This window comes from Salarias fasciatus, chromosome 17 (genome assembly GCF_902148845.1).
Source record: "Salarias fasciatus chromosome 17, fSalaFa1.1, whole genome shotgun sequence".
Lineage (NCBI taxonomy): Eukaryota > Metazoa > Chordata > Actinopteri > Blenniiformes > Blenniidae > Salarias > Salarias fasciatus.
In genome coordinates this window covers 4,983,495-5,007,144 of record NC_043761.1, presented here as the reverse complement: position 1 = coordinate 5,007,144, position 23,650 = coordinate 4,983,495, and the positions used below count along the sequence as shown (strand labels likewise).

Here is a 23,650-nt window from a genome sequence, read left to right as displayed (position 1 = left end):
GAGAGAGAGACGGGTTCCTCTTCCACAATAGCACGATTCCTCCTCTTTTGTACGGCCCAGTCTTGTAAATTACAATTCAACGTGTGAGCGGAGTAAAAGGGAGTTTAATGAGGACATTGATACCGCTCGCACGCCGTTAAATATACTGCTAAAAGCTGGGGCGTAATTAGCTGGAATTAGCATAATAATGGTAAGCAGCTAGCTTCACAAAACACGCGCATACACACACCTCAAAAACCTTCTAATTAGGTGAATATGCATTGCTCATTTGTAATCCATAGGAATATTAAAACATGATCCATTTTTCATGCGACTGGCTCCTGCTGCAGTTAGCTGCCTCAGACAGAGTGAATGCTAACATCTATAACCCAGCATCTCATCAAGCGCTATAATTAGCCTGTAATTGAACAATTAAAAGGTTTATTTCCACTCAGTGGTTGGAGCATTGAAGCCACCGGCAGCCTTCTTTTATCACTTATGTGACCGGCGGCTTTTACTCTTTACCGACACAGTTCGCTCAGAGCACTGAAGGTAACTGACACCGTCATTAGTACAGCAGGAACTCGTTGTGTTGGAGCACAGAAAAAACAACAAAGACAAAAAGATCAAAAGTCCCGCAAAACACAAAAACCTGGAGATCATAGAAACAAAGGCTGAGACACTGGAAGGCAAGCCACACAGAAAACCACTAGACAAACCAAAGAGCTAAACCTTAATGAGTTCAGTGATTGCTAACACGTCTCTGTGGTCACGTGGGAACTCTGACAAATTGATCAATATCTGTATTACAAAGGGAGGTAATGGAGTGTTTCCTGATAATATTCCCTACAGGAAACATGTATGAAAAGTAGATGTCCTAATACAGAACCTTGTGGAACTCCATGTTTGACTTTAGCAGAGGCCCTAATACAGAACCATGTGGAACTCCATGCTTAACTGTAGTCTGAGCTGAAGAGTCATCATTAACCTGCCTCATAAATATGATTGATAACCACGTTGATCCTCTTTTAATGCATTATTTTAAGAAACCCCGTCGATTCTCTGGTGGGGATTCTTGTCTGAGCACTTTCCTTCAGACTTTGTGTGACATCTATTTTCAGTCTACAAAAGAAACCGTGACAGTTAAGCTTGAAGGTTCTGATTTAAGCTTTAAAACTCTCCTCTCTTTGCCCCCCGAACGCTGAAAAATCGCCTCTTCTAAATCTGTATTAAATTTGCACACGGGCTGCATGGGCAATTAAGCACGCGGGCTAATGATCTGAACTGGCTTAGCTGGAGGGATCCTGCCAAGCGGGAGCGCTGGATATCTTTTAAAAGCCCCTCCCTGCAGAGATATATCCGCTCAGCCCACAGCGCCGTTTGCATTCCGTCATTCTCACACATTTCGGAGGGAGGAATAGACATGCATGCTGCAGAAGAGGCACCCAAGAGAAATCTCTCTGCTATGGAGACCCTGATGAAACATGTGGAATGTATGACGACACTTCGGCCTCCGGAGAGTCGAAGTTATCGAAATGGGAAAATTTCCATCGCGGCGTATTTGTGTTCAACCTGAATAACTTGATTCCGTTTGATTGCTTCATTAAATTAATCAATTCAGCTTTCAGTCGTAGCCCGAGGCCTTTATTACTGATCTTAATGGAGGCAGGATCTATCGCAGCAGTGGGGGGGGGGGGGGGGGGGGGGGGGGGGCAGGAGGCGATCATGAAGTGACTTTGGATATGTACTTATACAGTGCGGCGCCTCAACTGTGTATCCTGGAGCAAGCTTTTCATTTAAAATGCCTCCTGTGTGCGTGTGTGTGTGTGTGTGTGTGTGAGAGAGGCGCCGGCCATCTGCCAGATTGTTTTTTTGTTCACAGAAACCCAGATAAAGTTGTGAAGGTCGATTGGCTGCGAGGCCTGCGAGGCGCTGGCGTGCATGCTGAGGAGCTGGCTGGCAGGGGGAGGGGAGAGCAGGAAGTGGTTTCGGAAACGGGAAGTCTCGCGCCACGTAAACGATAACCTGAGTAACACCGGACTGCACGATAGATCGGAAATTTATCGGTATCATCAACTGCAATAGACTTTGTTCCCATGCACGGTGCACTCATGTGAATCCATGTTGACTGACGTTCAAAACGAGATTTAAATATTCAGGAGACGTGCAGTCAGTCAGGATCAATCCACAACAGCTTCACGCTTAACTGGCGGAGGCATGACGTTCGCCAGGACAAATTAAAAAGGCGCTCTTCAATAATCTGCACATTAAAGCAGGACCTGATCACAGCGGGAACTCCCAGCATCCCTCAGGAGACTCCAGCACTTTTTCGTCAGGTTGAATAATTGATCAGGACCGAGAGAAGAACAGATAATGCAGCGATGCGGCAGGAAGTCCGCCTCCTGTGGATTATCTTATATTATCATTATTAGAATAACAGATCTCACGTGAACATTGGTGTTTCATATCGATTTGACAATATTCCAACATTTTATTGAGTTTTGACCTGATATTTAACTGGATTTAATAGAATCACGTATAAATCTAAACTTTGTATTTTCAGTTTCCGTGTGTTTTTCTGTGGATTTAATCGGAATAAGAAAACAAATGGCTCCACTTTCCTTTTATTGTGGTTATATGGTTGAGGTTCGCTGTCTATTGATATGCTGTTTGTCTGGACCGGGATCCGAACCCAGCACTGGGCCGAACACTTCTTTTTCAGCATGCATGTGCATGTGCATCGTCACATTTCCATGCGCTCGGTGGATCGTTCCCGTTGCGAGACGAGGACAGACGTGGACGTGAGGATGGGACTGAATATGGAGGAGGGAGAAGAGCCTGGCGAGAGCGTCAGAAACCTCAAAGTCCAGGAGCTCAGCTGCCGCTGGGAATTTTCCTCCACATGTGTGAAAGCCTCTGACAGCCACCCCCCCCTCTCCTCCTCCCCCCCTTCGCCTTTTCTTCCCCGCACATCATAAATGATGCTGACTTGACGGAGAGCAGCACCTGTGGCGGTTCAGGGGTGTCCGCTCCTCTGTTCGTCTGCCATTAGCTTTCCCAGGCTCTCGGCTAACAAGCCGCCGGCTCCTCTGTCGGACGGGGCAGGGGGGGTTTGGCTCGCGGTTCAAACGAAGCCCCACAGAGCGGCCGGCAGACTCCCGGCAGCTGCCGCAGACGCCGGGGCTGGAAGTTTTCTCGCCGCTCCTGCGGCGCGAACTCGGATGTGTTAATCCGTGTGCTTAGAAACCCGGAGAACTTCTCATGTGGATTCTAAATCCCCCACCCTGACTAAAGCCCAACGCTTTGTCATGGCCGTCCTCATTGAAATGAGAAGGTGCAGGCGGCGGCGGCGGCGGCGGTGGGGGGGTCGGTTCTCCATCACTTTGTAATACATCGTGTTCCTTCTCATGCTACGAAGTGTTCTGACTGTAATGGTGATACTATCGGTGAGAAAACAGGCGTCTGCTGTGGTTCTCTGCTGCAGTCCCGCCGGACGGAGCTCATCCAGCATTCAGACGCCACTCTCAGGTGCCCGGAATGAAAGTACGCTTTGTTTCTGGCTGAGATATTAAAGAAAGAAAAAAAAAAAAACCCACGCTGTTTGAAAATGCTTGTAGCACCCCAGGCTGTTTAAAAATCGACTGCTCTCCATTTGCAGTATCGATATCAAAAACCAAACGCGGCCCAAGCTTCTGTTGAACCTTTCATTTGTGAGCATTGTGCTGTACGGTTGGCTTATAGTGTGGCGTCCAGTGGTCTCGAAGTGGGTGAACTCTCCAAAACACGTTGATGTTTACCGTGCAGCATGACGACTGACGACCCAATGGTGTCTATAAGAAGGCAAAACTTGAGCGCAGCTCCATTTTTCCAGCTACATATATTTTTGGAGCTACATGAATCACCGCTTCCTCCCTCCTCTTCCTCCAGGCCACGGTCGCAGCCTTCGCAGCCAGCGAGGGTCACTCCCACCCACGGGTGGTGGAGCTGCCCAAGACGGAGGAGGGCCTGGGCTTCAACGTGATGGGTGGCAAAGAGCAGAACTCGCCCATCTACATCTCCCGCATCATCCCCGGGGGCGTGGCCGAGCGGCACGGCGGCCTGAAGCGGGGAGACCAGCTCCTGTCTGTCAACGGCGTGGTAGGTCCGACCCCGCACTTCGGATCGGGGAGCTGGGGGGGCCGGGGAGGGGGGGGGTTCAGAGATAAGCCCCACCGCCCTCTATTTATTATTTAAAGCTCGGCTCCCAAAAACTATATCCTCAGCTCAAGTGTTTTCAGCAGCTTTGATTTCCAAGTTTGATATGAGAATCAATGATTAAACGTGCGATGGAGGTCAAAGAGCTGCTGCTCGTGTCTGGAATGAAGAGCAGAACTCTTCTTCTCCACCCTCTGGGGGGATTTGAATAAGTGTGAGTCTTCCACATAATCAGAGTATTAAAAATGATGGAAAAACCTTCTTTCCTCGCCTCCGTTGAGACGTTACTGTTTTTTTTAACGAGTGTACTGAAGTGGCCTTCGTTCCCCGCAGAGCGTGGAGGGCGAGCACCACGAGAAGGCGGTGGAGCTGCTGAAGGCGGCCAAGGACAGCGTGAAGCTGGTGGTCCGCTACACCCCCAAAGTGCTGGAGGAGATGGAGGCGCGCTTCGAGAAGCTGCGCACGGCCCGGCGGCGCCAGCAGCAGCAGCTCCTCATGCAGCAGCAGCAGCAGCAGAACCTGGCGTCGCAGCAGAACCACATGTCGTAGGTGAGGCGCTTCATTGCTTTCAGGGTGGGCAGGGCGGTTTGACCACCTTCAGCCACCTGTTTTCAGCTGTTTCCATGCTCACCAAAAGCAATAATCACAGCCGCAATGCTAACTCCACAATAACAATCAGTTGCTGTGAGTTTCTGAAATGCCGGGCTGCTTTTCCTCTGTCAGAGGCTGTCCTGCGTCCGGCGCTCGTGTTTTCACCGTAAAGCGTTTGAAAAATAGATGAGGAATACAAGTATCTGCAGACAAGGCCTCCTTTAGTTGTTTTCTGTACGAGCTCAGCCCGAGGCGCCGTCCTCTCAGGTGTCCTTGTCTCAAGGTCAAACTGTGAGGAAATCCTGCAGGCCAACTTATACATCTGAGGAAAGTTTTAATTTGCCACATAAAAAGAGCTTTCATTCACTGGCTTGATTTTTCGCCATTGGTCAACAACTTCAACGTAAAAACGTTTTGCTATAAAATTACCAGTAAGGATAGAATGATCTAAAATGAGTGACCGTCAATCTGGGTATAAAATAACTACAATAGTCTTTTATCATCATAACATCAGGTTTCCGTTTTAGGTTATTGTAGATTTCCTGAGCCGTTTAAGTTCCTTTAGAATTCTATAATATTCTTTAGCTTTCTAGTTCTCCTGTTCTTCAGGTTTCTTGGGATTTCTTTGCATTTCTTTACTTTATTTAGCAATTATTTGTAACCTTAAATTTCTTTAGGTTCCTTTATCTTTAGTTCTTTGCAGACTGCAACAGGTTTCTAGGCTCTTTAGTAGGTTGTACCAGTTTCTCTAGGCTCTTTAGGTACAATGAAAAGAAAATATAGCCCAATTACTCCTATGAGTAGTATTTAAGTCAAATACAAAGGTTGCATTCAAAGTAATGAGAACTAATATTGATTTGGACAAAAAGTACCGAGTGTTTTTATCAACAGTAGATTAAAATTTTTTTAACTTTAGCTCCATTCACATTTTAAATAGTTATAAATTGTTGTTCAAATCTAATAACCAAGACAAACTTTGCTATTTTCATGGGGGAAAAAAAACATTAAACTTAAAGTTCGCGTCCGAATCCGGAATGTCCCAGGCGGTCCTGAATGCAACAAACATTTTTCCGCTTTCAGCCATATTTAAACAAACACCGTTCATTTCGCAGCGCTTACCAGCTGTCCGTCCAGTTGTGTGGAGTTTTTTGCACAGGTTAGTCGCTGAAGGGAACACTTTTCTATGTTATTAACAGTTTGTGGTGAACTGCGTCCTGCTTCGTGTGCAGGAAAGCTACCTGCAACACAGGTGTCTCCTCCACACCCAGCCGGCTGGGGACGTTAACCAGGTGATTGGTTCCGGGGGATGGGAGGCGGAGCAGCTCACAGGCAGTTTTGACAGAACAATTATTAGGGACCGAGCCCGAGGGCGAGGTGGCCTCAACTGAGGCCACCTTGCCTGAGGGCAAGGCCTCTATTGTTCTTCGTCCGTTTGTTTCCCCTATTCTTATTATTATTATTTTACTGACGCACTCAAGCACTAATTTGACCCCCTAAACATGCATGAAAACTCACCAAATTTGGCACGCACATGTGGACCGGTGGACCACTTGATAAAATTAAAAAATTAACCCCATAACCCTATCCGCTCTCTAGCGCCACCTAGAAACAGTAAAATGGGCGCCACGGCCCACAGGAATGTCGCAGAGAGATCAAACCACCGCTCACGCGTTCGTCTCCTCGAGATCTATAAATAACGACCTAGATGATTTTCACGTAAATGCAACAGGAAGTCCGCTAATTCCCTTTCAGTGTAAAATTTGGCAAAAAATGACTCCTCCTTTAAAAATTATCTGCTCCGAGACTGCTTGTCGTGGAGACGTCAGAGTAGTGCCAAATAAAAGAGGACAAGTGTCTCTCACAAAGTTGTTAAAAACTTTTTCAAAAGTCTCAGGGTGTGGATTTTATTAACCCTTAAAGTTTGAAGTCTGAAAACGCACTTGCAACACTACAATGGACAGTGCGACCCGCACGAATGTTGCAGAGAAATAAAATCAACATGGATGAGTTCATCTCATCGAGCTCTACAATTTACCAAGAGACATACCTATACCTAAATCCAACAGGAAGTCCGTTATTTCCTGTCAAATCAAATGTGCCTAAAAACACTTTTCACTCAAAAACCACTAATATGGACTGTTTCACCCTTCACAGTGTGGTACAGAGAAAAGAAACACATGCATGCGTTCGTCTCATCGAGATCTACAACTTTCTCACTCATGCCTATGACCTAAATGCAACAGGAAGTCCGTCATTCACACTTTCTGCTAAAAATTTTGCTCAAATTTTGCTCAAAAATCTCACCTTCTTCATCAATTAAGCCTCCCGTTTCAAAACTATAAGTCTGACTGCTCTGAAAAGCTCTACAGTGAAAGACAACTACATTTCCTATCACTTTCTGACATTGTTTGCTCACTTTGGTCCACGGAAATGCATTTCCCCAGCTGTTTTAACCAAAGAGAAACTGTGTGTCTGCCGAGTCACACTCTAACATCATGTGACCTACTTATGCCATATATGGGCATTGAGCCTCAGGGCTGATCTGAGAGCTGCTGTAAAACATTCTGCATGTTGTCCCTGCTTTCCACAGTAGATGGCGCTCCGTGACCATAAATCACACGAGTGATGGATTGCTGCTCAAACAGGCAAATGAATGTATGGAATCACACTCACATGGATATATTGGTGTTTGACATAGTGGAGCAGACATGACTATCAAAATAAGAGCCTCACACCCCATATTTTTGCAAAATATGACATTTTTAACAAAGCACAGGGATAATTTCATATTCAACAGTGTTAAAGGGCAACTCTGGTTTTTTTGATACCTGGACCTTATTTATAGGTGTGTGCCTGCTCATATACTCACTCAGACAAACATGGTGCAGCTTGGATTCCTTCAGAAGTTATTTAAATCCAACCGATTCAGCGGGGGCCACGGCAATGGAGCTTCCCGCACTGCAATCCATCTCCGTGGCCCCTGCTGAATCAGATGATAGATGCTAACAGCTACATGTTAGTGGATGGGAGATGCTAACAGCTACATGTTAGCGGATGGGAGATGCTAACAGCTACATGTTAGCGGATGGGAGATGCTAACAGCTACATGCTAGCGGATGGAAGATGCTAACAGCTACATGCTAGCGGATGGGAGATGCTAACAACTACATGTTAGCGGATGGGAGATGCTAACAGCTACATGTTAGCAGATGGGAGATGCTAACAGCTACATGCTAGCGGATGAGAGATGCTAACAGCTACATGTTAGCGGATGGAAGATGCTAACAGCTACATGCTAGCGGATGGGAGATGCTAACAGCTACATGTTAGCGGATGGAAGATGCTAACAGCTACATGCTAGCGGGTGAGAGATGCTAACAGCTACATGCTAGCGGATGGAAGATGCTAACAGCTACATGTTAGCGGATGGGAGATGCTAACAGCTACATGCTAGCGGATGAGAGATGCTAACAGCTACATGTTAGCGGATGGAAGATGCTAACAGCTACATGCTAGCGGATGGGAGATGCTAACAGCTACATGTTAGCGAATGGAAGATGCTAACAGCTACATGCTAGCGGGTGAGAGATGCTAACAGCTACATGCTAGCGGGTGAGAGATGCTAACAGCTACATGCTAGCGGATGGGAGATGCTAACAGCTACATGTTAGCGGATGGAAGATGCTAACAGCTACATGCTAGCGGGTGAGAGATGCTAACAGCTACATGCTAGCGGGTGAGAGATGCTAACAGCTACATGCTAGCGGGTGAGAGATGCTAACAGCTACATGTTAGCGGATGGGAGATGCTAACAGCTACATGCTAGCAGGTGAGAGATGCTAACAGCTCCATGCTAGCGGGTGAGAGATACGAGATGCTAACAGCTCCATGTTAGCAGATGAGAGATGCTAACAGCTACATGTTAGCGGATGGGAGATGCTAACAGCTACATGTTAGCGGATGGGAGATGCTAACAGCTACATGTTAGCGGATGACAGATGCTAACACCTACATGTTAGTGGGTGGGACATGCTAACAACTCCATGTCAGTGCATAGGAGATGCTAACAGCTACCTGTTAGCGGATGGGAGATGCTAACAGCTACCTGTTAGCGGATGGGAGATGCTAACAGCTACATGTTAGCGGATGACAGATGCTAACAGCTACATGTGAGCGGACGGGAGATGCTAACAGCTACATGCTAGCGGATGAGATATGCTAACAGCTACATGTTAGCGGATGGGAGATGATAACAGCTACATGCTAGCGGATGAGAGATGCTAACAGCTACTTGCTAGCGGATGAGAGATGCTAACAGCTACCTGTTAGCAGATGGGGGATGCTAACAGCTACATGTTAGCGGATGACAGATGCTAAAAGCTCCACGTCAGTGGATGGGGGATGCTAACAACTCCATGTTAGTGGGTGAGAGGGTGCTGGAAGTCTATGGAGGAGCAAGGTTCCCAGTGACTTGGACTTCGGTCATCAAGGTACGAGGACGACCTCAGTCGGGCCACCTTGCCAGAGGGCGAGGTCCCGTCCAATGCCGCTTGCGGCTTTAATTTAACATGAAATTAGCTCGAAAGCCATCAATAAATAGTCAGTAAGCACAGGATTAGCATTGAATATTTCACAATGCCAAGTTAATCATGAAATTAACTTGAATTTGAAAGCATAGAGGTGGTAAAAGTATAAATAACTCAGAGAAATTGGCTCAAAATACTGTAAAATCTCCAATAAGTGACCAATAAATTAGCATGAAATGGTATCAAATAAACCAAAAACACCAGCTAACCTCAAACTAGAATAAGCTGTAAAAAGATCAATAAGCAGGGAATTAGCTTGAAATCACTATTAGACCATTTTCCCTATAAATATGTTTAAAATCAGTCATTAATGTACCACTGAACTTGAGCGGATGGCTTTTGAGGAATTTTACTATCAGCAATCTCAGTCGGCGCTCTCAGCTTGTTTATCCTTCTGTGTTTTTTTTTTTTTTCATGATCTGTAGGTTGTTCCAGAAGAAGGAGGAGTGAGGAGGAGTGGAAAAAGTCGGATCTCAAAAGACCATCTTGTTTATCCTGCGGATCCCAAAGGAAATCTTCCGCCGCGGCGGAGGGAAAAAAAACCAACAAGCAGAAGACTCTTTTACTCTCTCTGTCTCTTTCTTTCCAACCTTCCAGTGTCCCGCCGCCGCCGCTTACTGAGCAGAAACAAAGAGAGCGTTCGTCCTGAAATCTGGTGCTTTGACAGAACACAGAGCGGGGAAGTCTGAGGCGCACTCCCAAAGTCACCCGCTCTGACTTCGGATCTCCTTTTTGCAACTTCTTTGGTGTTTTGTTTCACCTCCTCCATTCGGCCATGGTCTCCGTCCGTCCTGTGGCGTTTCTCTTCCCTCCTCCACTGGTGCTCGTGTCTCCGTAGCAACCACCCTTCATTTCCTTTCTTTGATTCTTCTTCTTCTTCTTTTTTCGTTCTTCTTTTCTTTATTTGTGTCCGACTCGTCCTGTTTTGGAGAAACGTGAACTCTTTTTTACCTTCTATATTGTAGCAAGAAAAGATTTTGTACCTTGTAGGGTTAGCAATAACACACACACACATACACAGTTTGTCGACCGCTTGAAATCCACACACGCAGTTGAGAATTTTCCGTGTAGATTGATGTAAATCTGGTCTTTATGCACTGTCAGGCAGCTTCCGGGTCCTCTGTGCCATTTTCAAGAGATTAGAGATTCACCGGCGGCGCCAACAATTAACGTGCAATAACGCCGATTAATGGAGCCGCTTCCCTCCGCAAATTAATCAAGAAGATTTAGGAAATGTTAACCGTGTCCCGTTCCCGACAGAGTAACGGAATGTCATCAGCCTGAGATTTATATGAAAAAATAAATAAATAAATGAATATATATATATATGCTAGAATTACGATGATTTTATCAGAGATTTAACGTAGAGCTTTATTGTTTCACAGATGTGCAGATTATTATTTAGAGTCTATCCCTTGTAAAAGAGCTGAATATTAGTTTGTGTGGTTCTGTTTTTTGGTGTTTTTTTTTTTTTTTTTTTTTTTTTTTTTGCCCAGCGTTGCCAAGCAGGAAATTAAAGATTATCGTCAAAATAAAAGCATATTCCAGGAAATGCTTGTGCTTCAGTCATAACTGAAATAAAACGATCAGGAATTTGGGATTATTGATGGACAGAAGCTGAAAGATGGATAATCCTTTCAGGCCTGGCGACGCTGGTTTTGGACAATCATGGTGAGAATGTTTAAGCCGGCGTTAAAGTTTGTTTCTTCGGTGTTTATCGAGGCGGTTCCTGAACTGCAGGGTGGAGGTTTTAGATTTCAGCGCTGCTGCTCCGTATCGTGATTCTTCTAAAGCTCGCTTTAACGTCCTTCTGTGTCTTTTGTTGATTTTCGTTTGTTTTCTGTTGCTTTTTGTTTTTCTTTGAAAAACCACCACAAAACTGAAAAAAGGAAAAAAAAGTCGTCTCTTCCTGAAGTTCACTCAGAATTGTTAATATAAAAGTCGGTCATGTTGAAAAAGGTGCTTTCTTTTTTTAATTAAACTCAATTTTCATGTTATCTGGTTTAAGCCACGTGTAATTGCACAATTTAAAACCCAGAAAAATAGAGAAATGTTCTGCGAAAGCCCAGAAGAAAACCCTGTTAGTACCGAAGTCGGTTTGTATCCGGTAACCTTAAAGGTGCAGAACGTAAAAAAGAGGCTCCAGTCTGTCCAGTCTCACATTCTGATTATTTTTCTTATTTTTGGTTGTTGTTGAGTTCACTATTCGATGGTCGGTGTTTGTTTTTGGACTGGGGACAGACTGGATGCTAAAGCTAACCTGCTAGCTCCAGCTTCATCTCACTGGTTTTAAACGTTCTGTATCTTTAACGAACGGGTTTGAAATGATATTTAAACATTTTCACCCCTTCGCTCACTCAAAGCAGAACATCTCAACACTAAAAAGACCCTTTTTGTATCTCAAAATCACAGGTACTTTTTTCTTAATTGACTTGCATTTTTGAAGCTGATGGTCCTGTATTTATCGTAAAAGATGAAAAAAGAAAACAACAACAACAAAAATGTTGATATGCAATTGTGATACATACTATATTTGTATAAATAAAATCTATGTGCTTGTGTACAGTGACGGCCTTGTTGACTCCGTTGTGTGAACCAAATGTCACATTTACCCTGGAAAAGATCAATCAATCAATCAAAACCTCATTACAGTACATCCTGGATATTTCAAGTGTGTCAAACATAAGGTTTGTGGGCCAAAACAATATAATCATTTAGAGACTAGAAATACAAAGTTGCCTTTTAAAACTGATCAATCAGGAACAAATTGGGGGATAAATGGAAGAAACAGCAGCCCCTTGTGGCCATGCGTGGTACTGCAGCTTTCAGCTGAAGGCATGTTATGATTGATGAAGTGGAGAAATTTAAAGCTCGTGTGTTGTGTGAGACGAATCATGACATAAATATTGAAAAGATCCATTATCAGGTTTTAGCTGCACTTCTTTTAATCACAGACTAATTAAATGAGTTTGTGGATTTTGAGCAGTCTGCTAATAATCAGAAACAGCAATAAAAGACTTCCTTTAAGCAGCTTTTCTCCTCATGTCTAACTGCGTGCAATCAATTTAAAAGTGTCCGGATAATAAAACGGATCATTACCGAGGACATAATCATCCTCAAGCTGCTGAACACTCCATGTGTTTTAACTTCACATGGAGGAGAAACGAAGTTGCACCTTTACAGGAAAAACAAACTTGAAATAGCTATAGATGAAGTTTCCCGATTTCCATAATTTCACACTTAATGAACAGATGTTCTATATTTTACTATGTACACTCATTAACATTTTAATGCAGTTTTATTTTCTTTTTCACTACCAAGTTTTTAATTATTCTGATTTTACTGACACTATATAATTATTTTTCAGCTTTGGAGAGCTGAACTTGTGGCTGAGTGGTCAAAACTTGAACACGTTTAAATAAAATGACTTGAACAGGAAGAATAATTCATACATAAAACTTGAATACCTTTAATTTTTGTTTCATAAAAATCATTAAGAATAAATGACTAAATAAAAAAGTCTGGTTTTAAAAAAACCTGGTTTGATTATAAACAGCAGGAGCAGTTTGTCTTTAAACTCTTAACTGCAGAGTTTCTTTAGAGACAATGCAGCAAAGTAACCATGGTAACCATGGTTACAGGGTTTAAATCAAAAGATACTTTTGATAAGTAATTTGATGATGATGAAATAGTCATTTACTGAGGAAATAATAGTTTTAAAAGATTTTTTCCTCCTGTTTCTTCTTCCTCCTCCTCCTCCTCTTCCTCCTCCTCCTCCTCCTCCTGTTTCTTCCTCTTCCTCCTCCTCTTCCTCCTCCCCCTCCTCGGTCACACAGTGAGTGTAATTAGAGACCATTTGTTCTCGCTATAATGAAGGGTGTTAATGATGACTCACATTTGGTAGGAGAGAACACACACACACACACACACACACACACACACACACACGCGCACACACACAGAGTTTTTCCGTTCACCTGATTGTGTCTGTTGCTGGAAAAGAACTTCCAAAAGAGTCTCAAATGATAAATAGCATCAGCTGACCTCCATCAGCTCCTGATGTGACCCCTCCATTCACACACACGCACACACACACACGCACACACACACATGCACACACAGGCCTCGTTAGCTGCAGACAGCCGAGGCGCTCCGGGACCATCATGAATAAGTTACCCTTTTATTTTCATCACCTCTCTTTTGTTGTCATGTAAATTAATGCCTGCTTCATTTAGCTGTTTGCTCCACAGATCAGCTCCGGAAAGTCGAGAAAACCCACAGAATCATGGCTAAAGATGAAAGCATGGCGAGATAATGACTCGCTTGGTGTTGCTCCAATTTGTGCGCGTGCAATTTCTCACTCTTCTAATGATGCCTGTTGCTGATGATATCTTCACTTTCAGCGGTTCTGGTTTTCATTTCTGAGTCTCGGCTCATTGTTTTCACTCGTAATTGGGATATTTGAACACGTGCTCACAAAACGACAGCATTTAATGATCACAAGTTACAACACTACTTAAATACAATTTCACGGGTGAATAATGCAACATTATGTTAATTGTCATACTTAAATATGTGTCGTTGGTGATATGGAAGCATGTATAGTAGGGATGCACCGATACCGAGAACAACGTCCGCGGTTTGGATTTAGGTCGTGACTCGTGCTGGAGGCGGTTTCGGTGCATCCCCGTCGTTCAGAATAAATGATCATTTACATTTCATATTTACACTCATGTACAGTATCAGAGTCTTCCCGGAAAAGCCAGTTCTCGCCTCGTCCTCGCTGCGAAAGCAGCTGGTGTTTGAAGGCAGGCAGTATATCCACATCAAAGCCAGGAGACGGGGGTCGGTGTGGGGTGGGGCGGGGGTGGGGGGGTGGGGGGGGGGGGGGGTTCTCCCTCACAGGACGTGGTAGACGGGCCGGGACCCGGGGCTCTCCGGCGTGCAGGGCTGCGAGTCGGAGCCGGCGGGGGAGAAGGTGGCGGCGTCCCTGAAGGCGGCCGGGCCGGACAGGCGGTCCACGATGCTGGACAGGCACTCCAGGCTGGACGCGCCGCCATTTTTATCACTCAAACTCTCTGGAATGGGAGGAAATAAAAAACACACTCAGATCCAAACACTTTCCTCTTCATCATGAGAATGAGCACTCATGTACAATATGCTAATCTGTTCCTGTAACTAAATTCCATCAAAACGGCCTTCAGAGCAGAAATTCATCACAATCCAGCTTTCACTTATTGGATCCTGCGAACAATAATGGCGGCGGTATTCATATCAGAGTGCTGTTTCTGTCAAAAGGTCTTACCGCTCTTTGCATATGAATAGCCGCTGCTGTAGTTTGCATTCAGCTGTTGCCACACAGGACTGTTGCTGTCGGCCTGGAAGGAAATGAGAAGTCAGATATTACCCTTGAATTCTGGTAACAACAACAGAAAAGAAGAAGCGGACGCAATGAGAAGTTTGTTCCTACGTTGGAAATGAGTAAAAAAAAAAAAAAAAAAAAAAACCCAGCTGTGATGTTCTGGACAAACCCAATAAATCCTCAAATCTAAAGTTATTGTTTTTCTTATTTTGCTGCACTTCCACCTTGAAGAGCCGAAGTGCCATGTTCCCCCCCTCCGCGCCCTCCGGCCCTCCCCTCCCTGCTCTGCACCAACCCTCCAGTGTGGCGAATCGATTGTATCAGTGGAAGCAACACCAGTTTGTGCAAGATGACACTTTCTCCCAGTAAATCTGCAGAAAATCCTGGCAGCGGCGCAGAACATGCAGTCAGGATGGAATGCAGAAAAGCGCCCGGTGTTGGTTTTTTTTTTTTTTTTTTTTTTTTCCCTGCCAGACTTCAGTGAGGTGGATTTAGTTTGGTTTATTAGGGGCTATAAAGTGTCCGGTGGTGGGAAAGCCATTAGTCCAGTCTTTTGTATTATCTGATACACTGTCAACTCCAGGAAGGGAAAGAAAAAACCCAACAAAAACCTGTAATAATCTGAATCACAAAGCCAAGATGGAGGTCCAGTAGGAGCACAGAGGTGTTTGTATGAGGGGATTATGGGCTGGTATGACATGCATGGGGAAGCGTGGTAATGGAGGTCTTGGGGCAAAACAAGCTATGTGATTAATTGGTTTCTAAATTGGAAAATTGAGTCCTGCTTTAAAATGAAATGAGAACAAGGCAGCGTTGCACCGGCTGCAAACGCTAACCTGAAGATGCGTTAGCTGAAAATGAAAAAGGCACATTTGGGGACGGAGCAGGGCGTCTTACCGTGCCGTCGGAGCAGCTGGACAGCGGGCTGCCCGGCTCCGAGCCGCTCTCCGCCGGCAGGCCGTAGAAGCTCTCCACCTGCTCGCGCAGCAGCTCCTGCAGGCTCTCGATGTACTGGATGGCGTTGCGCAGGATCTCCACCTTGGGCAGCCGCTGGCTGGGGTTGGCCGAGGTGCAGCGCCGCAGGGCCTCGAAGGCGTGGTTGACCTTCTTCAGCCGCCGGCGCTCGCGCATGGTGGCGGCCCGCCGGCGGTCCACGAAGCTGGACTTGCGCTTGCAGGCCTTGCAGGCCCACTGGAGGCAGTGCCCCGGCTGGTGGGGGGCCCCGGGGGCCCGCACGTGCTCGTCCTCCTCGGAGCCGGCCAGCTCGGCGCCCAGGCCGAACTCCAGGCTGTCCGGCGACGAGGCGCACGCCCGGTCGTAGTAGACCTGGGACGGGGAGAAGACGTCCATGGCTGGAGGGGGGGAGGATCGGATGCAGAGGCTGAGGTGGAGCAGAGGAGACCTCTGAGTGATATGAGGGGTCTGCTGCCCCCGGGCCCCCCTTATATGCCCCCGGGCCAGAGCCCAGGGCCCACATTGGCCAGATCTAATTACCATGGCCCTCTGGCCCAGCCTGGAGGCAGGCTGGAGGCAGCCCCCCCACTCTGCCCTCTCCCAACCCTCCTCGCCCCCCCCCCAGTACCCTGCAGAGTTTCCCACATCTGCACTTACTGCTGTTTTCCCAACTCAACGCCGCGTTCCTCCACCAGGCCGGCATGAAAACACCGTTTCAGGAGCAGCTTTTGCCGGCCGCAGCGTCCAGGACGCTCTTTAACGGCGTTGCAGATGCGGCCCAGCTGCAAAGCGAGGTGCAACATTTCAAGCCCCGCGAATTGGCATGACAGCGACGAGCCCCCCCGCCCCCCCCCCGCCCCACCCCACCCCAGCCGCCGTGAACCGGGCCGTCCCCCGTTTGCCAGAGCTCATTAAAAACACTAATTACACAACTGACACCGCCGCTCCGCTCGCGCCGCCTCCCAGGACCAAATTTCGCCCGTTAAAAGTTATTGACACGAGGCGAGCGGCCCGAAGCGGCGAGCAACAGATGGCCGTGACGGCGGCTTCCAGCGGAGGGGATGACTCAGGGTTCCAGGGGCTTCAGGAATGCAAGGTTGAGATGTTTTTCTCCTCCGTGCAGTCGGGATTCAGATGCAAGGTTTTCAGTCTTTCTGTAAACATCCTCTGCCTAAAACCTTCACACAGCCTCAGCGATCCGAGAGCAGCTGTGCAACAACAAAGCAGTTTAAACTCTCCAGAAAGGAAAGGCATTTCCATTTGCGCCACTGCCGGCAGAATAAGAGACATTTGCAAGTACAACTGGGCTGAGTTTGATTCAACACACCAGCAGAATGGTGGAATCTCCAGCGTGAGACAAACGGAGCCTGAAGGTCCGACGTTCATCAAAACCATCAGACGCAAATCAGTGTCTCCAATTCTTTATTGATGACGCTGGATTATTCATGAGAGGCTCCAACTTTTAAAACATGAGCAGATTTTCAATTTCTTATTAATGTCTTCTGGCTGCAAAATGATTTAATAAAGCGACCTTTGACCTTTGACTTCTGAACTTGTCTCGAATGCATCATATGTGTATTTATTAGAAGCTTTTGAATACACTTTTTTCCTCATCGATGATACATAACATATTAAAAAGGGTCATTTTAAATGTGCCTCATGCATATTTGTCCCTTTTGGTCATTTATTGCCATATTTTATACTTTGGAGGGTGCCTCTGGGGGGCGCCGAGGAGCTGCGAGGCTGCAGTGAACCATAAATTACTGTTAGATAAAGTAAAAATAAGCATGAGGCATTCAGGGGCATGGTGTGTGTGTGTGTATGTGTATGTGGGGTGACAGTTATCAACTACATATTGCTAATTTACCAATTAATTGATCGGCTAAATCTAATATAAATGATTTTGGTAAAATTATTTTTATGATATCAAAACAAAAAGAAGCCTTTTTTGTGAAAAATATTATAATTCTGATTTGTTTGCACTGAAGGCTGCAATGTGAGAGAAGCTCCTCATCCCACACTGTGAAAACAGCTGATATATAGATATTGATCCTCAGGCTATTTTAAAACAGATGAAGTGTTTTCCCAGAGAGTAGAGATGCTCAAAGTGAGGAAACTGCACTGAAGAGTGGGACCACCCAGACAAAGGAAAATAGGGTCTTAAAATGCTGATTCAGGGTCTGTTTGTTTGTTGTTTTGGTTTTATTTTTCTTTCCCAGAACTGAATCTCAAAATTCATGTTTTGTCCCATAATTCTCAGAGTTGTTTGTTTTAAACATTGCAGATTTTTTTTCTCTCAGAACTCTGAATTTAATGTCAGAATTTTGATCTTTTTGGATTCCTTAATTTCAATTCACTAATTAAGACTAGTTTTCAGAATTTCAGAGTAATTCAGAATAGTTTATTTTTAAGTAGAATTACTTAAGTAGGATGATTTCTGCGTTTTTTTCTCTGAATTTAGACGTTTTTTCTCAGATTTCTGGATTCTTTTTTGAAAATTTCTAACCATTTTTGTCAGATTTGTTACTTCTCTTGCCTTCCCCCTCTAGATTTGTACATTTTTTACTCTGAATTCAGAGTTTTTTTTCTCAGATTTATCACCTTTTTCTTCAGGAATATGGCTTTTCTTTCCCCCAGAATAGTAGCTTCTATTGGCGATCACAAAAGATCTGTAGTCAGACGGGACAAAAGTTAGATATCTGAGATAGAAAAAAAAAAATCTACATTATTTTCATTTCATTACATTTCATGGACCCTCGTCGCTGCAGGTATCCAATCACCTTCAGTATGAAGAAGTTTCCCACTCAAAGCGTCCAGTTGAAAAGTTCGCCCCCTCCGTGTCAGACCGCTTCAGGTAATTACTCTGGTGACAGCTTACAAGGATACAATGCGGATATTTCTCACAATGTGTCAAAACGTTTGGCCAGCCTGCCTCTCTGGGAACCGCGCGCACCTAAGAAAACAGCGGTACCTGCCGCCTGCGGGATTTTACGCACAGCTGAAGAAGACATCGGCCGCTTGCAGCCGCTGCGCAGATCAAAGAGCAGCTCGGGCTGAGAACAACGGCGACAATGAGAAAACCTGCCCTGTCACTGGGCCGCTGAATGATCCGGGGACGGAGGGAGGGGGGGGGGGGAGGGGGGCAGATTGGCGCAGCACATGGCGTAATTACGCACGCGGGGCGCTTTGAGTGGCGCAGCCTCCGTGCGCGCACTGGCCCGGGATGGGATCCGCGCGCTCTCCCCACTCTCCTGGGAACTCCCCGAGGTTGCTTTTTGTTGTTCTCAAGGGTCAGAGAAGGAGTTAAGTGAGGGGCAGGAGGTGATCCTTTATGCGCGTCTCCCGCACGCACGAAAACCTTAATTCTTCCAAACGGCCTCGTGCTTTCACTTCATATGCAGCTTGTTTGGAGTAAACACCAGACACAAAGGCAATTCATCAACTCCAATTCCAGGCTGGTTTCTTCTTCTGTTTCACACATTTTAACTAAAACTTTAAATTAATTCCCCACCTGAAATATAATCCGTTTCTCACCCCCAGGTAGAGAGATCTTCTCGGGAGAGTTTCAGGTTTAGAGTGTTTTTGACAGATATTTCTACATTTAGAATCTTCAACTGACCAAACACATTAACCATAAGGGATGCGTTTACCTTAATTGATGTTTTTAATCTTCAGTAACCTTTACTTCCGATGTCTGCTTCATGTCTGAAACCTTCAGAAACCTCTTCATCAGTGCTTTAACTTTATTGTAACTTCAGCTTCAGACTTTAAGACACATTATCACTCATTTCTTTGTAAATAGACACGGCTATACCCTTGTTTTGGCAAACTAAAACCGAGTCTTGAATCATTAAATTCTATTTAAATGAGTTATCGAGGTAAAATTTCAGATAATTTCCACATTTCTGACCTGTAAAAGACAAAATAACACCATTTTATTATATTTTATAAATATGCAGATTAGAAACACTTCAATTTTAACATCTTAACCATTTATGCCTTAATTCTTCTAAATATCCAACTTTTTTTTTATTCAACATGCTGCAATTTCTTCTTTCTTTCTTTCTTTTTTTTTACCTCTACTGGACTGAAGCTGGCCCCAGTGCCTGATAATGAATCTTTTCCTTATAGGTTACGATATGTAAATAATATAAGCTATGTGCTCAACGTCTTTGAATTCTGCATGGCCTTGCACAGATTTGTCCAGTCGGACACAGAGATTGGTTGAATTTAAATGTTGCTTTCGCAAAGTCGGAACCTCCTGGGGGGACGGGCATTCGTGTGGAGAGAGCACCAAGCTGGATTGTTGATGATGGTGACTAACTCTAAAACGACAGGAAGTCCAGGAGAATCTGGAGCAGGACCAGGAGATGATGAACAGGGAATCGTGACACTATGGAGGAAAACATGGCTCTTGTTGTCCATCTCCCGAGCATGAGCAGAAGAGATAAACCCAATAAAAGTTTTGCTTTCTCTTTGTAAACAGAGTCTGAATTGAATAAAATCACACACAACAATAAATGCGCGAAACATAATCCAGTAAACAAAAAAAAAAAAACATTCAGTTCTTCATAACTAGATTTAAGAAAGAAAACACCTCTTTCTCTGTTTTTATCAGGATATTTCCCCTACACATAAAGTCCATTTTACATTCCCCACAAGAATCAGTGAAGCAGAAAATAATAACATGAAAAAAACCCCATTTTGAGTGGCAACAGCATTTGTTTGGCAGAAGCGAGCTTCACACAGCCGCCAGAAGAGTCCTGAGTCCGTCTCTTAGCATGATGTTGAAGGAAAGTCTGATAAATCAGAGTCCCCCCCCCCCACCCCCACCTTTCATCAGCTTCCATTTTTAAAACGCTGCTTTCACAGATAAATGAGAATTATATGGTGTCATCAGTAACACTGAAATCCCTGTAAAGTCTGTGGAGGGAACGCCGTGTGATGGAGGAAACCTGAAGATGAAACACTGACGTGGCTCTAATAGCTGCACAAAGTGCACAAAGTGCATGTTTATGTCCTCAGAAAGCAGCAGCGAGGAAAAAAGCCCCACTGCGAGACGAACTGTTGAGGTTTTTAAAGGCGGAAAACACACTCGACAGAGCTGTGAATAAAGTAAATCTGCTATCAGTGTGTGTGTGAGTGAGCAGGGAGGCCATTAAAAGCACATTACAGTTTGGAGCTATCAGGTTTCTGCAGAAAAACGGGATGTTTGGTGGGAGAAAAAGAAACCTCAACAAGGTGTTTTTTTTTTTTTTTAGCACTTTTCATTCAGCAACTTTTCTGGAGAATATATAAAACAACATATACAAACAACAAACGGTGGAAAAGTACGGCTGAGTGTCATCTGCATAGAGGGGAAATTGAACAATGTATTGATGGAAAATATGGCCAAAGGGAGAGGAGATCGACAATAAAGAGGATGGGACCCGGGACGGAGCCCTGAGGGACACCAGAGGAGAATGGAGAAGGCTGGGATTTAAAAGACTTTCACTGAGTTGCAGTGGTTTATAAACATATTCTGTTTACAAGAATACATGAAATTACATTTAATTTCTTTTTAAGAACCCGTGAAGAATATTATGTTAGATATGTTCACCTAACAAGACACATTTCAGAAGCGTGAGAGCTAATCTGCAAAAAGGACACGGTAGCCAAATGAACAACGGGGTCATTTCTTTCTTCTCTCATATAATCGAAGATTTTAAAAGCATGTTTGCAGACATATTACTTGTTCTCTCAGTTAAATGCAGTAATAATGGAGGTTTTTCTGTTGCACAGTAGCAGCCTCCTATTGTTGCACAGGGACATCTAGTGGTCACAGATGGGTTTTTTTATGATAAAAGTCAAAAGTTCCAAAGAAAAAAGTAAAAAAATCCAGTAATTATGTTATATATCAAATTAAACATCACAGCATCAGTTACATGAATATTTTATTTGTTGATTTATTTGCTTCAGCCACAGCTCCAAATCTGTCAAATAAATTATCACATATCAAACTTGACGGAGCATCATTTTGTCACTTTAGTCACAGTTCATTACATTTCAGTCAATACTTGTGTAAAAACTCCAGACAAAAGCTTTTTCTAGCTATTAGTGAGGCTCCAGTTTCTCCAAAGGACATAAAAGTAGACATAATAATCAAGATCCTTTACTTCTGCTTCATTTCAGACATGACGCATTCAAAATCCTTGAAGGTTTCACAGCCATGGAAACAAAAGTCCATTTGAAAGCAGCATTTTGGATTCTTTACCAAAAACCTCACAGGAGAGTCGACCTTCAAAACTTAAAACTGTGCTCTGATCTGCAGGATCCTCCCCGTGGTTTGGAATGAATTATAAAGGCCATTTGGGGAAAATGTGAAGAATTTGAATGAGTTTGTTTTCCTTTATAGTGATGCTGCATCACTTTCACCTTTTCTTTACCATGAAAAAAAAAATCCCTCACCTAAGAGAGTTATTGAAATTTGAATAATTAAAGCATCAAACTTATTTCAGCCTGATTTGATCTGACATGAAATATTCATGGAGTCAGTAAAGACTTAATTATAAAGTTTTAAAGTGAATGAGAAGCTGTTCCTCAGCTGGCCCCCCGCAACTTTTCTTTGCAGATTTCATTAAGATGACGTCAGTTCTTTCTTTTGTCCATCAAGCCAAAAAAAAAAAACCACGATTTTTACATGTTTTACACCACTGGATTGATCACACTTAAACACATTAAACCACATTTAGCCTAAAAACTTCCTAAATTAGATTAATTTCTGACTGGATATCTGGAAAAATCTGCTGTGAGGGAATAAGAATTCTACTGGCAAACAATGTTTCACTGGAGTCAGACACATTTCAGTTGATCTTAAAGCGGGCCAGACTGCTAAATCACAGCCATAATAATTCATTTTAAGCAAATGATGAAGAAAATGTTAATATTTTCTAAAATAAACAAGTACTATTTAAAATGACTACAATACCAACATTTAGTCAATTTTAACGGAAACTGCTGGGTGAAAATACATTTGAAACTGTTTTTTAAAAAAACTGTGATAGCTGTTGAATTATACATTTTTTTCAAAAAAAATCTACACAGCATTGCTTTGAAGCTAATGCTAGTCAGCTAGCTTTCATGACAGCATTGTCGATAGCTCATCTTGGGTCTCAATATTGTGTTGAAGAAACGTTTTTTAACAAAAATAATTCATGTTTCCTTTAAAATTTTTACATTTCACTTGTTGGCATGACCAGATTGGAACCTGTAGTGGGCTGGTTTTGGCCCACAGGCCTTATGTTTCACACCTCCATCATAGATCATGCAGTATTTCTGTGTGTGTGTGTGTGTGTGTGTGTGTGTGTGTGTGTGTGTGTGTGTGTGTGTGTGTGTGTAGGCCTGAGAGATGAGGCAGGCTCTCAGAGGTCAGTCGGGGCTCTGTGTCATCTCCAGAGATCTGAGAGAGACCACCGTGGCCCCGCCACCTCTCCACCCACCCCCACCCTCTCCGGCGTCATCAACAAACACCCCGTTCTGGTGTCAGCACACCCTGTGGCCCCCCCGCTACGCCACGGGCGTCGCGTCGCACGTTTGGAGAGCGGCGTGACGACGAGGCGAGCGCTGATGAATTAAGGCCTAATGACTCGCAGAACTTCATTATCCCGCTGAGCTTTGCACTCAAGCCTGCCGCCCGAGTTTCCACGTCCCGAACTCATGGTGGGAGGGGCCACCGGGGGGTGGGGACACAAACACACACACACACACTCGAGTTACCAGTCTGAACAAAGACAGGCAGCGCAGCAGTGAGCTGTTCCCGGGCGTTTTAGATGACTTTTATGGACTTTTATTGAGCGTGAATTCTTTGGAAACTGGTAAATCTGGCAATCAGAGTTGCTTTATGTTCTCAGGCAACCTGTTGAAGTCACAGATCCCATCAAAGCTGCTCTGATCTGAAAACTGTGGGGGGGGGGGGGGGTTGTTGTTGTTTTTTTTTTTTTATATC

General features: G+C 44.5%; 2 protein-coding genes across 3 annotated transcripts in view; one reads left to right on the top strand and one right to left on the bottom strand.

The window, feature by feature from the left end:
- lin7a (lin-7 homolog A (C. elegans)) overlaps positions 1–11,919 on the top strand; it is a 36,194-nt gene extending 24,275 nt beyond the window's left edge. For both annotated transcript variants that reach the window (XM_030113812.1, XM_030113815.1), the window contains exons 4-6: positions 3,907–4,116; positions 4,507–4,722; positions 9,776–11,919. In XM_030113812.1, the coding sequence (XP_029969672.1) occupies positions 3,907–4,116; positions 4,507–4,722 (426 nt within the window). In that variant the 3' untranslated portion in view covers positions 9,776–11,919. The remainder of the gene's footprint in view (positions 1–3,906; positions 4,117–4,506; positions 4,723–9,775) is intronic.
- Positions 11,920–14,249: 2,330 nt separating this feature from the next.
- On the bottom strand, positions 14,250–16,062 carry myf5 (myogenic factor 5). The gene is made up of 3 exons (XM_030113436.1): positions 15,610–16,062; positions 14,656–14,728; positions 14,250–14,428 (listed from the first exon to the last, which is right to left on the bottom strand). The coding sequence occupies exons 1-3, from the start codon at positions 16,060–16,062 to the stop codon at positions 14,250–14,252; spliced, it is 705 nt and encodes a 234-aa protein (XP_029969296.1).
- Between the last annotated feature and the right edge of the window lie 7,588 nt (positions 16,063–23,650).

Bases quoted from the DNA above. Each gene is read 5' to 3' on its own strand.
- myf5 (XM_030113436.1), bottom strand. From the start codon at position 16,062: ATGGACGTCTTCTCCCCGTCCCAGGTCTACTACGACCGGGCGTGCGCC. The intron at 14,729-15,609 runs GTAAGACGCCCT...ATTTCCTTCCAG, and splicing joins CCAGCTGCTCCGACGGCACG to GCCGACAGCAACAGTCCTGT. The intron at 14,429-14,655 runs GTAAGACCTTTT...CTCCCATTCCAG, and splicing joins CTATTCATATGCAAAGAGCG to AGAGTTTGAGTGATAAAAAT.